Genomic DNA, 18,116 nt, shown 5'->3' on the forward strand with positions numbered 1-18,116 from the left:
TATAAAAGCTGTCACTTGACATCAAGAGCCCATTATCTCAGGAAATCATCCAATCACAGTCCGATTAAGCGCAACCAAAGCTCTCTGTAAATTATATTTCTTTCCTTTGTTTTCTCCTCTGTTCTTTCTTGATTTGAATTCAAGCTTCGTTAATGGAGGCCAAGACTGAAGGAAAGGCCATTGGTATCGACTTGGGTACTACTTACAGCTGCGTGGGTGTATGGCAAAATGATCGGGTCGAGATCATCGCCAACGATCAGGGCAACCGAACTACTCCTTCTTATGTTGCCTTCACAGATACAGAAAGGTTGATAGGTGATGCAGCCAAGAACCAGGTTGCAATGAACCCCTCCAACACCGTCTTCGATGCAAAGCGTCTTATTGGGCGACGATTCTCAGACCCTTCTGTGCAGAGCGACATGAAGCTCTGGCCCTTCAAGGTTATTCCTGGACCTGGTGATAAGCCCATGATCGAGGTGACCTACAAAGGCGAAAAGAAGCAATTCGCAGCTGAGGAGATTTCTTCAATGGTGTTGATCAAGATGAAGGAAATCGCAGAGGCTTATTTGGGTCACTCTGTGAAGAACGCAGTCATCACTGTCCCTGCTTACTTCAATGATTCGCAGAGGCAGGCCACCAAGGACGCTGGAGCAATTTCAGGGCTTAATGTGATGAGGATAATTAATGAGCCCACTGCAGCTGCGATTGCTTATGGATTGGACAAGAAGGCATCCAGGTCTGGCGAGCAGAACGTTCTAATTTTCGATCTTGGAGGTGGAACCTTTGATGTATCTCTGTTAACGATCGAAGAAGGTATTTTTGAGGTGAAGGCTACCGCCGGAAACACCCATCTTGGTGGCGAAGACTTCGATAACCGCCTCGTCAACCACTTTGCTGCAGAGTTCAAGAGAAAACACAAGAAGGACATCAGCGGCAACGCCAGGGCTTTGAGGCGGTTAAGGACTGCCTGTGAGAGGGCAAAGCGGACTCTGTCTTCGACAACCCAGACAACCATTGAAATTGATTCTCTCTACGAAGGTATCGACTTCTATGCTACCATTACAAGAGCTCGATTTGAAGAATTGAACATGGATTTGTTCAGGAAGTGTATGGATCCAGTCGAGAAGTGTCTACGAGACTCGAAAATGGATAAGAGTCAAGTCCATGAAGTCGTCCTTGTTGGTGGGTCTACCAGGATTCCAAAGGTCCAGCAGCTTCTGCAAGATTTCTTTAATGGGAAGGAGCTATGTAAGAGCATCAACCCAGATGAGGCTGTCGCGTACGGTGCAGCTGTCCAGGCGGCAATTTTGAGCGGCGAAGGCAATCAGAAGGTCCAAGACCTTCTACTGCTTGATGTTACTCCTCTGAGTTTGGGTATAGAGACTGCTGGTGGTGTCATGACCGTTTTGATTCCAAGGAACACAACAATCCCAGCAAAGAAAGAACAGATCTTTTCCACCTATTCAGACAATCAACCTGGAGTCTTGATTCAAGTCTACGAAGGTGAGCGTGCTCAAACCAAGGACAACAACCTCCTCGGAAAATTTGAGCTCTCAGGCATTCCTCCGGCTCCAAGAGGTGTTCCACAGATAAATGTCTGCTTCGACATCGACGCGAATGGAATTCTAAATGTGTCTGCAGAAGACAAGACTGCAGGAGTGAAGAACAAGATCACAATCACCAATGACAAGGGTAGGCTCAGCAAGGATGAGATTGAGAAGATGGTGAAGGAGGCAGAGAAATATAAAGCAGAAGATGAGGAAGTGAAAAACAAGGTGGAAGCAAAGAACTCGCTTGAGAACTATGCTTTTACCATGAGGAATACGATTAATGATGAAAAGATTGGTGGGAAATTGGATTCTTCTGATAAGAAGAAGATTGAGAAGGCCATTAATGAGACAATTGAGTGGCTTGACAGAAACCAATTGGCTGAAGTGGAGGAGTTTGAAGACAAATTGAAGGAGATGGAGGGTCTCTGCAACCCAATTATTTCGAAGATGTACCAGGGTGGTAGCGGTGACATGCCTGGAGGAATGGGTGGTGCTTCTGGTATGCCTGGAGGAGGCTATGGTAGGAGCAGCCAAGGTGGGTCTGGTACAGATGCTGGGCCTAAGATTGAAGAGGTTGATTGAAGCGAGTTTGTTGTAATGAGGCCAATGGTAGATGGTGCTCTGTTCTGAAATTTGGTTCTGTGGTCCATGATAGGCCTTTGTGAATTTTTTTTTTTTAATTTTATTTATGAAAGTAAAATATTTATTAATTACTGAATATAAGATAGAATTGTACCCAAAAAAAAAAGAAAAAGTGAATATAAGATAGAATACCAATGTCATGATTAATGCTGTGAATGTAAAACCTATTGTTCATAGCTCTTGTTGTTAAATATCGTTCATAAGTTTGAACTAAATGAATTTCGAGGAGCTTATCATTGATTGGGGTAATTCTCAAATCTTCTATAAGGAATGCCATTTTCCATCAAAGGAAAATTTTTGTCTCCTAGGCATGAAAAGACTTCAATTTTGATGAGAAAATTGTGTTTAATTGATGCACTATTTTCACATGGAAATTGCCTTCTACATTGTGACACTAAAAGGGAGTTCCAAACACATACATGGAGGTTAACCCACCTTGCTATGCTCATGGCTGAACCTCTCCCCCTATTTCTCTAGCGATGAAGATGGCATTGGTGCGGGAGATGTAGTGGTGCGAATGAGGTGGGGTGAGGATTGTGCGGCATGATAGAGCTACTCATACATCGCATTACACATTATCATCTCTCTCCTAGTAGTATTGTATTCTATCTAACAACATCCATGTGATGAATGTCAAAGTTTGTTAGTCTTATGTAACCTATATATATGTGTAACCTGATCACTTTCTGATTTAATGAAAAGAATCCTTTACACGGCAAACATTCATGAGGGTTGCAAGTAGCAGAGGATCAGAAGGAGTGGCAAGGGTGTGTAGCTAAGAGAGTCTATTGGGCAATAGTAGGGGCAACGATGGTGAGAGAGTTCATGAGTGCATAATTAATAAGGCTTAACAAAGATGCTGCGGTGTGGGGTGCACAATAATAGGGAGAGGTGTTGTGGGAGAAAGAAACAAGAAGGGGCTGTGTCAGAGGGGGGATGTATGGGAGGGGTGGGATTGTGTGGGACAAGGAAACAAGGGGGTTGCATAGGAGGAGAGAGGATGCACAAAAGGGGTGGGAATGTAAGTGAGAAAGAAACTATAATTATAATATCTACACTCAAAATATATGGGTAATTTTGATTTTTCAACTTGTGTGCAAATTTTATACCAATGAATAACTAAGGAATGAAAAAAATGGTTACTAGCATGTTCACAGGTTCGATTCTCCACCTATGCATCTACGATTTAAGTGGAGACTGTGGCGGTGGGTTGCTGTGCTAGTTTCCTCAAGGATTAGTTGAGGTGCACGTAAGCTGGCCCGGAGACCTTGGTTAACAAAAAAAAAAAAAAAGTTCCTAAAACAGATTTATGTCTCTGATATTTTGTTGGGTGATGAGTATAGTTTCACCCAAAGAAAAATGAGATCCATTGAATTTCAGGTGAGGGAGTGATTATACTTTTAGTGCTCAGTGGTCAATCTATTGACAATACGATATCTTTAATTACCGTTATAAAAAGGCATATATTGAAACATGATTATTTGTATTTAATTATTTTAAAGCATGTTTTGAAGTACTATGCATGTGTTGAAATATAAATTGATTTCTATGAAAAGAGTGCATGGTTGTGATTTTATGGAAAACATGATGAGACTTGTTAATCTATGTGTTATGAATTGAATGTTACACCGTTGAACTACAATCCTTCCAACAGGGGGTTGTGTTGGAGTGGATTGTTGTGCACATGAGTAAGCCAAAAGCATGAATTTTAACGATGTGGTTTGGTTCGGTTCTATGAACCAAGAGTGATGCTTAAGAAGCGTGGTTTCCCTTCGATCTATAGGAGCCCATTACCGGTTTTGTGAGCCAAGAGCCTGAGTCCATCCCATTGAATATATTTATGAGATGTTGGTTGATAGTGGTGCCACGCTATGGGCCTACTACGACTATTGATAACTAGTTGACATGTTTTCTTTTGCTCACTAAGCTTTTGCAAGCTTACCTTTCATTTTATTAGCCATACAAAGGTAGAGAATCAAGAGCCATACTCATCATCTAATGAGGGCACTGGAGTTGATATAGGAGATGGTTCCAAGTTTGGGGATGCATAGGACATTTATAGATTTCATTTATTTTCTTTTATTTGGAACGGTTGTCATGATTTTGGATCGAATTTTGATCCCAGATATTTGGAGTTAGGTTGAGGTTTAGATGGATAATTGTAACAAAGATTTATTTTAACCTCAGATGTGGTGTCATCAACACTTCAGTTTTTGATGTTTGAATTTATTAATTAGATGTTGATTAGATGGTGATTATTTTGTTTAAGTCCTCCTCTGTATAAATTCTGATAACAATGGTTATGAGTATATCGGTTAGTTTTAGTTCATTCTTCTAAAAAACCAAGCGAGCTTATAAATTATTTGACGACCGTTGTTCCTAGAGGAGTTTGTGGGGCATTATAGAAATAGAAGAGTGGGTTGTGTGGATTGGTAGGTTATGTTGATTTTGACTATGCTGTTGATTTAGATAGGAGGAGGTCTACTGCAAGATATGTATTTACATTGGCTGGTGGGCCTATATCATGTAGGGCGATGCTTCAGTTCAAAGTTGCATTGTCCACTACAGAGGCAGAGTACATGGCGGCAATTGAGGTTGCCAAGGAAGGAGTTTGGTTGGTTGGATTGGTTCATGAGTTGGGGTTGGAGCAAGAAGGTACAATGTTACATTGTGATAGTTAGAGTAGTGCCATACATTTTGCAAAGAATCAGGTGTTTCATGCAAGGACAAAGCATATTGATGTGAGATTTCACAAGATCAGGGAGCTCGTGTCAGAAGGCAGTATTCACTTGAGAAAAATTCATACAGATCTCAATCCTGTAAATATGCTTACCAATCCAGTTACTACAGAGAAGTTCGAGTCCTGTTTGGACTTGATTAATATTACTCATTGTTGAAGATGAGAGACACACTAAATAGGTGCGGGTTTATACCTCTGATGAAGTATGGGGATGAAGATGCCTACAGGTTATCTTTACAAGAGGCTCTACAGAATTCAAGTCAAGGTGGAGATCATTGGTGTACGATGTCTTGTATTTCATCACAGTTTAATCTAGGGAGTACTGGTGTAGGTGCCTCGACAGGCAGCCTGTGGGGTTGCAAGGGGACAGGAGGCCCCCTGCATAGCGGGGCTGTAGGGAGGCGCAACTCCCCGCTCGAATTTTTTATTGAGGGCAGTTTTGTACTTTTCGGATAATGGTTTTTTCGCTATATATTTGTAGCGAGGGTTTCTTCGATTGTAATGCAAGAAATACTGAGAGGTGTGAAGATGAGCACAGTAACCCTATTCTCCATTGCTAGTGAAGCATGATCTCATCTCACCGAGAACGTAGGCAATCTTGCTGAACCTCATAAACCTATGTGCATTGTTTGTTCTTGTTTATCCATTGTCTTCTGCATCGTTTTAGGGTTGCGTTTCTATAGATGGCAAGGGGCTGCCAAAGATGGGTGGGAATGATTTGACGATCATTACTCCTAGAGGGGTTTGAGGGCTTTATAGAAATAGAAAAGTGGGATGTGTGGGTGGCAAGGGGCTGCCCAGGAGGGGTGGGAGTCAGAGAGAAGGATACAGAGGGAGGAGGACTTGGTGAGAATTACTTTTGATATTTCACTAAAGCAAAAAAGTTTTGTGCAAGGCCCTGCATGATGCATGGCCATGCACACAACCATTGGATGGAGTTGAAGATCTACAGTGTATCCCTTCACCCTCATCCTCATCAGACATATGTGTGCATGACCACGTGCACAAAACCTCTCCCCTTTTAGTAATCATACATTTCTTTATACTTCTTCACAAAAAAATGAATAAATATTGAACAATGTTTAAGCCTACTAAAAGCAAGGTTTAAAAAGTCTAATTGGGGTATGGGATTGGTGTCCATCAATTTCCCGTGGAGAAGGTAGAAGTATGATAATCGATGCTAATGGTGAAGATTGAAGAAGTACATCGGTCTTGCAAACCCTAGGAGGAAGACACAGTGGGATGAGTAGAAAATAAAAATGAAGGAGGAAATGGCAAAAGTTCTACCTACAATGCAATTTAGTGGATTTACAATATAACCTAAAATAGGGTTGGCACAGGCTCTGTTTGAGTTCTCAACCTTGGCCCAAGTCAATCTCGATGTTGGCCTTGAAAACTCCAACCTTTACCCGCCCTCAAAATTGAAAATCAAGCCAATGCTTTGTTCGGGCTCAAGTGAGCCAGGATGGATCCAAGCTCACAGTGCCATAATTGCACCACTACTGTGCATGACCAGCTATTGCTAAAAAGATTGGATAACTTTGTTCCTTATTATCAAATAATTAAGGCCTTGTTTGTTTGATGGAGAAAATTAGAAAAGAAAAAAAAAAAAAAAAAAATAGTAAATTTCATTTTTTGGAGAAGAGAAATGCATTACTAATTATAGCAAGAACATAAGAGTAGTAGTTATACAGTCCATTAATTTAACTTTTGCCTACCTAGCAAATAGGGCAAGACTGAATTTATTAAAGAGATTCCTAATATCCCAAAGTATTGTAAAGCTGTCACATGGCCTTTGGTACCCATTCCTTCAATGTCAGTTGTGAATCGGTCTAGATATCTAACTCTGCAACTCCCAGTGAAATTGCCCTGATAATGTCTTACTGGATTCCTCCTTTCCAAAGTCAACATTTACATTTTCCATTTTGAAAGAGTAATCAAGGATAAGGATTAATCCCACTCTGATTCCTTATTTTTCGAGTCAATACTGCCATCAAATATAAGAGTGGACGGTTGACTGTGGATGGTTAAAAGTCGTAAGATGTGGTGATGGAGATTGAGTAGGTGTTGTAGTTTCTGCCAAGTGGGATATATGTAAGGGTAAATTGTGTAGGTTGAGATCACGTTCCCAAGATAGTATTTTAGTGACAGTGAGTGATGGGTTGGGTTTAACATTCTTGAATTGGTAATTGAGAAAAAATCTCGCTGCTGCCTAGGTTGCAGTCAAGTGGGCAGCTAAGGGAATGGAATCTTAGGGGTAGATTTGAAAATACCTCCTTTAGGTAAATTTCTCCACCCCTATCATTGGGATTTCAATTCCCTAACTGGTACCTGATGCAACCTAAGCAGCAGTCAAGTTTCGCTCCGACAATTGTCCCTAGAATTCCAGATGAAGTACAAAGTGATGGGTGAAACATGGCTACTGTCTGTATTGTAGTCAAGTAGCTACAACCCTTGATACCAGTCAGGAGAATGGAATCTCAAAGGTAAGAGTAGAGAAATTCACCTAAAGTGAGTATTTTCAAGCTTACTCCTAAGATTCTATTTTCTTGACTGCTACCATGGCAGCAACGAAATTTTTTCCCAAAGTGAAGGCAATGAGGGATAGTACATGTTCCACTTCAGGGGGGAAAAAATCGTCTGCAATTCCGATCTTGTACAATTCCGTGAAATACTACCTTCAGGCGGTGACACGTGTATTGATACCAATGCAATGGTCCATATCTGATTTAAATGTCTCTTCACTGATTTAATGTTTTATTAGTTGCACCAGATATGGACTATTGTATTTGTATCAATACACGGGTCACTGCCTGAAGGTTATATTATACGAAATTGTACAAGATCGGAATTACAAACGATTTCAACCCCACTCCAGGGATGACAAATGATGGAATTGTTACAATTTTTAGGCATATATCGAGAAGGATGGAGTGGTTACATGGCAGCAGATAAATTTCAAAATTTCCCTATTAGAGTTGTTTTTGGTTGAATCCCATTAGTTAGATGTCAAACATCCTACGTCAGATGATATAAGAGAGATATCAAATATCCCACGTAAGATGATATAAGAGAGAGAGAGAGAGAGAGAGAGAGAACTATATTTCCGACTTTACTATATTCACAAAGGCAAAACATAGACATTAACTAACAACATTGAAACTAAACCTTAGAAGTCAACTGAACCGGACTAAGTTCAACCCCTTAAAAAGGACCCAACATCATCTAAACTTACACATACAGAGAGCAAGAAAACGAAGAAAACAACCTCAAAATGACAACAGAAATTCTACAACTCCTCTCTTAATTGACCTCTTCAATCTTAGGCCTAGCGCCAGAACTAGACCCACCACTACTTGGCATGTCTCCTCCCATGGGCACATCACCTCCACCTCCCTGATACATCTTCGAAATAATAGGGTTACATAATGCTTCAAGCTCTTTCATTTTATCTTCAAACTCATCAACTTCAGCCAACTGATTCCCTTCCAACCATTGAATCGTATCTTCCACAGCCTTCTCAATCTTCTGCTTATCTTCCGGATCAAGCTTCCCTGCAAACTTCTCATCCCTCACAGTATTCCTCATATTATAAGCATAATTCTCAAGAGCATTCTTTGTCTCCACCTTCTTCTTAACTTCCTCATCCTCTGCTTTATACCTCTCTGCCTCCTTCACCTTCTTCTCAATCTCTTCCTTACTCAACCTACCCTTATCATTAGTGATCGTGATCCTGTTCTTCACACCTGCAGTCTTATCCTCAGCAGACACGTTCAAGATTCCATTCGCGTCGATGTCGAAGGTGACATTGATCTGAGGAACACCTCTTGGTGCAGGAGGAATGCCGGTAAGCTCGAATTTACCCAAAAGATTGTCATCTCTGGTTCTAGCTCGCTCTCCTTCATAGACCTGAATTAAGACTCCAGGTTGGTTATCTGAGTAGGTGGAGAATATCTGTTCTTTCTTGGTTGGGATGGTTGTGTTACGAGGAACCAAAGTAGTCATTACACCACCAGCGGTCTCGAGACCAAGACTAAGAGGAGCCACATCGAGCAATAACAAGTCTTGGACCTTCTCATTGCTTTCTCCACTCAGGATTGCTGCCTGAACAGCTGCACCATAAGCTACGGCCTCATCAGGGTTGATGCTCTTGCATAGCTCTTTACCATTGAAGAAATCTGATAAGAGTTGTTGGATCTTTGGAATCCTTGTAGACCCACCAACTAGGACGACTTCATGAACTTGGCTCTTGTCCATCTTGGCATCTCTAAGGCACTTCTCAACCGGCTCCATACATTTCAAGAACAAGTCCATGCACAATTCTTCGAAACGGGCTCTTGTGATTATGGTATAGAAATCAATACCTTCATAGAGAGAGTCAACTTCAATGGTTGTCTGTGTTGTGGAAGATAAAGCCCGCTTAGCTCTCTCACAAGCATTCTTTAACCGCCTAATAGCCCTCGCGTTTCCGGTAATATCTTTCTTGTGCTTTCTCTTGAATTCCGTGACGCAGTAGTTGACGAGGCGGTTGTCAAAGTCTTCGCCACCAAGATGGGTGTCTCCGGCGGTGGCTTTCACCTCAAAGATACCACCTTCAATGGCCAAAAGAGAGACATCGAAAGTTCCACCTCCGAGATCGAAGATAAGAACGTTCTGTTCCCCAGTCCTTGATGCCTTCTTGTCCAACCCATAAGCAATCGCCGCCGCAGTTGGCTCATTAATGATCCTCATAACAATAAGCCCTGCAATTACACCAGCATCCTTGGTGGCCTGCCTCTGTGAGTCATTGAAGTAAGCAGGGACAGTTATAACAGCGTTATTCACCGGTTGACCCAAGAACGCCTCAGCATATTCCTTCATTTTACTAAGTATTATAGCCGAAATCTCTTCAGGAGCAAATAGCTTCTTTTCTCCCTTATAGGTGACCTCGATCATGGGCTTGTCACCAGGTCCAGGAGCAACTTTGAAAGGCCAGAGTTTCATGTCGTTCTGGATAGATGGTTCAGAGTATCTCCTCCCAATTAGCCTTTTCACATCGTATACAGTGTTGGATGGGTTCAAAGCAGCTTGGTTCTTGGCTGCTTCTCCGACCAACCGCTCTGTATCAGTGAAAGCTACGTAAGAAGGAGTTGTTCTATTGCCTTGATCATTGGGGACGATCTCGACCCGGTCGTTTAGCCATACACCTACGCAACTGTAGGTGGTACCCAAGTCGATTCCTATAGCCTTTTCAGTCTTGGCCATTAATCGAAAATGGAAATGGAAAGCTTTATGAACTGGTTTTGTTTGCTTTGTGTAAGAGTAAAATCTAAGAATGGGATGGAAGGAGATGGGGAATGAGTTTTATAGGATTTTATTAAGGACGTTCTCGGGTAAAAGAACATTCAAGAACTGAATAGAAGATGGTGTGAGAAACTAGAAGATGATGAAGAAGAACAGAGGGGAGCGTTCTGGAGAGTGGAGTAGAGGTTCAATAGAACTAACCTTTTGGACGAGGTTCATCAATTGGCTTAGACTCATTTACGTGAAGACCATGTTTGGTGAGGGGAATTCTGGGAGGGTATTTTGGGGATATGGAAGTGTATTATCGGGTTTGGACTATGAATCTGAACTTTACTTTCTGGCGGTTCAACTTCAACGTGTCGCGGGGAATTCAACGGTCAGGACAAGTGGAAATTGGAGTTTGTGCGTGGCTACATGGGCTCTGCGGGCGGCGTTTGGAAGAAGTTTTTATGACATGTGTAACTGGTTTCTGGAAAGTGGGATCCACTTCTCGTCGTGTCAATGAGATATTATGCTTTCATTACTATAAATTCCAGGGCCTTGAAAAAGCAGATTAGCTGGGCTGGGCTGTGTTACCAGATGAGGTGGGCTTAGTTACGAGGTACGATTAATGGGCTGGTTTCTACCTACACCTTATAAGTGCTTCGAGTAAGCTGCCCGTTCGTCGGTACAGATTACCTTGTGACCTATGTCTTTGCCACAGGGTCACTTTCCCTTGTCCACCAAGGCAGACTTGGATGGGTGAGGTAGGTTGGTCCGTATGGTGTCAAAGATTTCCATTTTACTGGCCAAGTCTCAGACTAAAACAAGCGCGAGAATGGTCAAAATGACTTTCAAGTAACCTGGAACCGGGCCAACCACTAATTCATTGAGTTGGTAATACAGTTTACATACAAAGAGGTGCTCCCAATTAGGGGTGTCAAATCCAAGTCCGACTTGAGTCCAACATATTTATGATCAAATTTGGATCGGTCTAATTAATAAATGTGTTGGGTTTGAGCCCAACACATCTATAAACAGATTAATATATGGTGCAGTCACCTGGCCCAATGGGCGCTAGATTGGCCCAACACATTTATAAGTCTGACCTGAACAGATTTCTTTAAGCCTGGCCCCTTTAATACTACTTGAGATTTCTAGTTCACCACCAATAAAATTGAAGAGTAAAACAAAAGTCCAAGTGGGTGTGCTCCAATTTTCAAGATGAACAAGTGTCTTTAATAAAAGAAAATAAAATTTTAAAATGAAATTTATGTAATTGTGGTGGTGAATTAATGGTGGGTTTGCAGGATATGCTTAAGGTAGAACTGTGCCTTCAATGGAATAAACTTGTCACCTTGAGTACTTAAACTATTGCATACAAGTTAAGAAAGCTCATTCAGAGCCAGTTTAGTGCCCCTTAAGGATAAATAGGTTCGTAGTCCAGCTAAAGCATGATTAAGGCCTGCTTATGGTAGTCCAATTATAGTCTGGGACCGACCGGCTTGATTATAAACCATACCTTGTCCGCGCTAGCTAAGCATGTTTAGCTCAACAGGCATTCACGGTGCAACCCTAAAATTTAGTCGAGTCCTATTAGGCCCGACTGAGACTGGCCCATCTTGACCTATTGACACCCCCACTCCCAATTATGGTTAAAGTGTTACTTTACTTGACATTCAACCCTTGCATCCCATAACCCTCCATATATAGTTCCAATAAAAAAAAAAAGGAAGTGGTCCTCTATCCAAGACGTGGCTTATGCCAGTGCTCGCTATGTTTATTTCTTTCCTTCCCAAATTCAAGTGATGAAAATGTCTCTTTACATGGGAGGAGAGATATATACACATGGGAGCATTGGCATAGGCCACGCTCTGGACATATTTCTTTTCCAAAAAATAAAAGGCAAAAGTTTTCCTTTACCCATGGTTAGGGGTGTCAGTGGGCTAGGTTGGGATATCTTAGTCCATGCCCAATCTTGTTGGTGTAGCCCAACCCTGTTAACCTAACTGATCCCGACTGGGCTGGGTAGGGCTGGGTTGGGTCTGATTAACCCTAGTAGTATGATGAATTAAAGAAATGTTTAGTTACCAAAATAATATATGTCACACCCCGTTTTCACAGAACCGGGCCAGTGACCGGGTTAACACCGGTTAACCCAAACCTGCCAGGATCATCAGATACTGTATTCCACCACAGCATACGCACACCTAATATAAACTCATCAGATCAGCGGAAGACTAAGTTTTACCTGTGAATAATCCCATAATACTTGATACCCGGATTGTGATACCATAATTATATACATATGGGCCCGAAGGCATGATATTTACACAAAAAGAATAAAATTCAAATATCAAGTATATAAGGAAATCCACCAAAACAATCAGAGTACACAGCTCGGATCGGTATCAAGGCTAGAGCTCAGCTCGGCATCAAGAGTTGAGCCTAGCTCGGCATCACGTAGTAGAGCTCAGCTCAGCCTCAGAAGTGGAGCTCAGCACGGCCTCAAAGGTGGAGCTCAGCTCGGCCTCAGAACTGCTATCCCGCAGCACAACTCTCGCACGAGCAGTCAGTGCTGTGCTCTAACTCCTCAGGGGTCCATCAGTCCTCTTCAGGAAACTCGACTGTGGGACCCACCCCATGCTCCTCAGATGTATGACCTACAAAATCATCTAAAAATGGGTGTACACGTGGGATGAGCTCACTAGCTCAGTAAGTGGTAAGATGGACCATACAGCAGTCCACACATCAAAACACATCATATGCACTACATGCCATGCTATACATTTTAAATCACATCCACCTAAGCAACATTACTAAGTCCTTGGTTTTTTAGTGCTACTACGGTCACAATGCGCGTATACTCCGGGTACGAGCTGCGAACTCCCTCCCGCAATACGCTCATAGGGCTGTCGGAGAAGGCCCACCGTGAGTACTCAGAAAAGTAAAGACAATGCCGTCCACCGGCTCTCAACAGAAATGTAAATGACTGAAAATAAAGGTGCTGACTCCAGCAATTTAAAAGCAGTACGATTGGCCCTCTTGAATGTACCACCGGGGTTGCCGACTGTCCTACATGACTCGTCGGGCGTTATTTCTAACCGCCACGGTGACCCGACACCCGCGACCACTGCTTCCCCCCAAATGATAACCCAACACCTTAACCCCTGTTGGGAAGGGTCGTAGCATGGGATGGTGAAAATCCTAATACCGCATGCTCCTATATGACAATAGTACGATGGCATAGTGCCTCCGTGTCCCATTCCACGGGCCACCAATGCATTCGTTTCCAAGTCGACTACGGCATCTAGTATATCAATGCATCATGCACCATGATGTCCACATTCAACATATAAACATCTCATTCAATTGGCATTTAGAAAGTAAACATAGCACATATGCATAACAATGTGAGGAATGACTAATCTACATAGCATATTCATGATGGCATGACTAGACTAGATATAATTAAATGAGTGCCAAAAAATGCCTTGAATCAAGGCCAAACGTCCTCTCCCCACTTATCTGTAGCGTACAAAGATTCCCGTTCGGTACGGGTGAGATCCGGTGCGAATCGGGTAGGATTTGGTGAACCTAACATAATTGAGCGGGGTTAGTACTTCACCATTTTAGGGTTAAAATTAATGAAATCCGATGACAAAATCATGTTTAGAACGTCAAAAGAAGGTCACACGTCCGATTTGGGTCCAATCGGACATAAGGATCACCCTCGGGGCCACACGGGTGGGTCAGACAGGTGGGCTGTCTGGCCCACTGGTCCTACCCACCGGTTTGGACCGGCGGGTAGGGGCCCGCCGGTTGGGACCGCCGGTTCCACCCACCGGTTGAACCAGAAGGCCCCTGCCCTCTCAGGTGGGTGCCACAGGCGGGTAGGGGCCCACCGGTGCCACCCACCGGTCTTGGCGAAAAAGACACTGTTTCTTCCCAACTTCCTCCATTCTTTGGGGATTCAAATGGGGCTTTTCCCAACCCATTCCTCACACCTTCAAGGTTTTATAGGATGGTTCTAACCTAGATCTAGGTTAGATTCAAGGGATGGGAAACCATCTTACCTTCTTTGCTCAAGAACAACCTCAAACCCTCCAAATCACTTCAAACCCACAATGCTTCTTCCAGCTTGTCAATACCTCTTCAAATCCTTCAAGATCAACACATAAATCATCTATTAAACCTTAGATTCATCATTTCAAAGGGGATTTACAAGATCTCAAGAAACCCTATTCGAATCAAGGGTTTAAGCTTGGGTATGGTGAATGTTCAAAGAATCCAACTTTGCTTACCTCTAACTGTAGATCTAGAGTTGAAGATCACTCTCCCGGCGCCGGAATGGGAAGTTCAAGCTTCGACACCGCTGAAATCCCTCTTTTCTTACTCTTCCTTCTCTTCCTTTCTTCTTCCCTTTCTTTTTTCTCTCTCCTCTTGACTATTCTCACCAACGTACGGGTGTCATAAATGAAAAGAAAATAAAGTCATAAAGCTATATATATAATTCCTCATTATGTGAACAGTGCACATGGATGGGTCACTCAGGTGGGTGGGTGCACCCACCTGTCCGCCCACCTGAGGGCCAAAACTTGGGATTTTGACAGAGTCCGGGCCTCGGCACGAACCCCACCCCTGGCATACGATGTAGTATACGTATATACCTTAAAATATGGCTATAATACCTGCTTTATCCGTACATGGCCTTATGGTAGGTGCATGTACACGGCTTGGGCACTCCCGTCTCTTCTGGCACTGGCTTGGACTTGTCGGGCCAGCCGGTGTTTAAGGTCACCCGTGCCATCATAGCCCATAAGGAACCCGCTCTAACTCCCTCTGATTCGGTTCCTGCACGGTTAAACCGGTTCAACCACGAAATCAGACCGGGCTTAAGAAGTAAGGTATTATAATATAGGTGTTGGTGGTGGTATATATATGTTTTTTTTGCTTTTGTTTCTGCTTTTTTTTTTTTGTGAGAATACTTTTTTGTGGGGGAGTATAGCACCTACGCCCAAACATTGTAGGAAGCAAAATGACGTTGTGCCCCTATCCTATGAAATATCCAAATCCCACCCTGCTAGATGAATTTGTGCGCCCTCACATTGGCCCTTGCGCACACGGAAGGGGTATAGTCCCCCCATTGAAAACATTCTCCTTTTATATAGACATAGCAATATAGTAGTATATAGGGTCAAGGTTGGCTGAGCCAAGCTCAGTTCGATGCTCTCAACCTCGGCCCTAAAATTCTCAGCCAGGCTTCCTCACAGGTTTTTAATCTTAGCCCAACCCATGTGTAGCCTTGGGCTAGCCGGGCTTGCCTGACACCCCTACCTACGAATCCACATCCACAACTAAAAACTTTTCATAAAACCACGGGGATGTTTCATTATGATGTAATCTAGTGGCATTTTTGTATGTTTACACTTTTGAGACACTTCTTTAATTGATTTAAGCTAAAGCTTAGCATCCCTTATAGACATCAAGTATTCCATCACATGGACTTCCCATGTTATTCAGGAAAAGCTAGAATGGAAGATAAGGTTTATACTCCCTTGTAACATTTAACATCCCCCTAGTGTGTTACCAAGGGGTAACTTTGTAAAGAAGAGTTTTCCTAATAGAAATCCCCAATATTAGGAGAAACTTGACACACAATGCTTCACGAGTGCCAATAAGCTATAGGAAAATAATGTTCTAATAACTTTTAGGGATTGACTTTTCAATATGTATGTATAGTATGCAAGCACTTCTTTGTGTCTCTCTCTCCTCCCATAGTAAGAGGTAGATATGTCATTTCATAGGAGGGAGGAAAGAGATAGATGCAAGGAGATATGAGTACGACTGTACGCTACCCAACTTGACAATATTCTTTCTCCCTAATTTTTATTTTTCCTTCCCCTATTTAATAGGATTCGCAATGCCCAAAATGAGTTTGTATAGAAGTCGTAAAAAATGTTGATCAAGTTTCTATGATCTTAGCAAAATGCATAAAAATTTTAAAGGAAGAGTTTTCAGTTTAGGAGAGTGGCTCCCGCACTAGCATGAGGGCCAATGAGACTGCCCATGGAAGCATCAATAAATGTGAGATTTTGATATTTCATAGGTATAAAACAATCATTTCACAAAAGCTTGCGTCTGGGTGGTGAAGCCATCCTCCCAAACAGGCTACTTTTTCCCTAAATTTATTCCTATCATACCTAACCACTAGGGTCAAATGCCGTGATCCCCGGTTTAACACCCCCCTCTTCCCTTGCCACCCCTACCATAAGACTTAAAGTGACTTTGACTTTAGGCTTGGATAGTCCATGATAGTTAACTTGGCCCATAAGGTGGGAATTTTATTGGACCGAAACTAAGTTGAAAATGGCTGGTTTAGGGAGTGACAATCAGTATTTCCCTTCAACCAAGTTGAGAAATCAAAAGTTGGACTATCCATAAGGTTCTCTCGTGGCAAAGCGGTTGTTGAGTTAAGGATTCGAACTACAAGAAGTAAACTATAGTTGCTTCTAATCTCCGTAGAAAGGTTGGAAACTTGAATAAACTAAAAGAAAAAGAACAATGTGGGGGAGTGTGACGGATTTAGATTCTCTCCAGCTACGCTGGTGGCCCAATGTGCATCTGATGGGTAAGAAGACTTGGGCATGTATCCTAACAAATGAGCACACACCTCAAGGTCCTCCTAATCGTCAGGTGCATGTTGGGTGCCCCAATAATTTGAGAGGATCTAGATCTGACTGTGGTGCCTAGGCCCAAGCGCAAGGGGGGGTGAAATGATCGCCTCACACTGTGAAAGGTGAAATACCATCCATGTTGATGCTTCCATGTACGCTCCTATTGGCTGCTGTCATGCGCAGGATCCACACTCCCACACGAGACACTTCCCTATAAATTAATAGGGTAAAAATTTTGAATACTGCTAACTGAAATTTAAAACTGCATGCGAACACCCTTTATAAGACTAAGATTCCAATAGTAATCCCCATAATGCTTCACCTTCAAGGGTTGGAAATATTCACTTCAAAATAACACACTGGCGGCATGCGATGTAATCTCTAAAAGGTTGGAAATATTCACTTCAAGAACTTCTATTCTTTCTAAGATGTAGCTTAAGAGGGGAGTGTAAATTGAAAGTGTTCAGATATTGCACTTGATTTCAATGAATGCAGTTTAAGTGGAAGATTAAAATGGCACACAAGAAAAGACAATATTAATTGTAAAAGGTCTAGCAATTGCCCATACCTAGTACCGTCAAAGTCTCGCTTACCATCTTAAAACACTGGATTTTTTATTTTTTATTTTAATGACAAAATGTATAATCATGAATTTCAATTTTTTTTCTTTAAATTAATCTATCCTAGGGGTATTTTTGATGATTAAATAAATGGGTCATCTCCTTTGTTCAGAATGGCGACTTCATCATTGCCTTGAACATTGGCAGGGTGACCAATTGAGATGTTTACATATCCGTTCTGTTATCATATAGGCTGAACTCACAGAGTGAATTCATTCTTTAGGCAATTTTGAATGACCCTTTTCTTACCCAAAAGAAAAATAAAAGTTGAAGAACGTAATCTCAGTTAAAAATGACTGAAACATGACTAATAGTTTAAATTCTAAGGAAACTTAGGCAAAGATTAGATGTGGTTATGTTTAGGTTTAGAGCACACTAGTTTTTCAATTGCAATGTCTTGTGTGTCAAAATCTCTCTCTCTTTCTCTCTCTCTCTCCTCTGTGTGTGTAATGTTTCAGACATGAGGTCCCTCAAATAAAATATTTTTTTTCAACATTGTGGGGATTTAGGAACCTTAAACATAATATAACAAGCATGAGGTACCTTAAGGAAAATTGGTTTGTTTTTATTTATTTATTTATTTTTGTTTTTGATTTTTTGATTTTTTTTGTTTTTTTGTTTTTGT

At 42.0% G+C, this 18,116-nt stretch overlaps 2 protein-coding genes across 2 annotated transcripts; one reads left to right on the forward strand and one right to left on the reverse strand.

Annotated features, from left to right (window-relative positions):
* The first annotated feature begins 31 nt into the window (after positions 1-31).
* LOC122064300 (heat shock 70 kDa protein-like) lies at positions 32-2,403 on the forward strand. The gene has a single exon (XM_042628008.1). It carries the CDS (start codon positions 153-155, stop codon positions 2,130-2,132), a length of 1,980 nt encoding a protein of 659 aa, XP_042483942.1. The 5' UTR covers positions 32-152; the 3' UTR covers positions 2,133-2,403.
* Positions 2,404-8,235: 5,832 nt separating this feature from the next.
* On the reverse strand, positions 8,236-10,176 carry LOC122064301 (heat shock 70 kDa protein-like). Its single transcript, XM_042628010.1, has one exon. The coding sequence runs from the start codon at positions 10,174-10,176 to the stop codon at positions 8,236-8,238; it is 1,941 nt and encodes a 646-aa protein (XP_042483944.1).
* Between the last annotated feature and the right edge of the window lie 7,940 nt (positions 10,177-18,116).

The sequence above is a fragment of the Macadamia integrifolia genome, unplaced genomic scaffold (genome assembly GCF_013358625.1).
Source record: "Macadamia integrifolia cultivar HAES 741 unplaced genomic scaffold, SCU_Mint_v3 scaffold1601, whole genome shotgun sequence".
NCBI classification, from domain to species: Eukaryota; Viridiplantae; Streptophyta; class Magnoliopsida; order Proteales; family Proteaceae; genus Macadamia; species Macadamia integrifolia.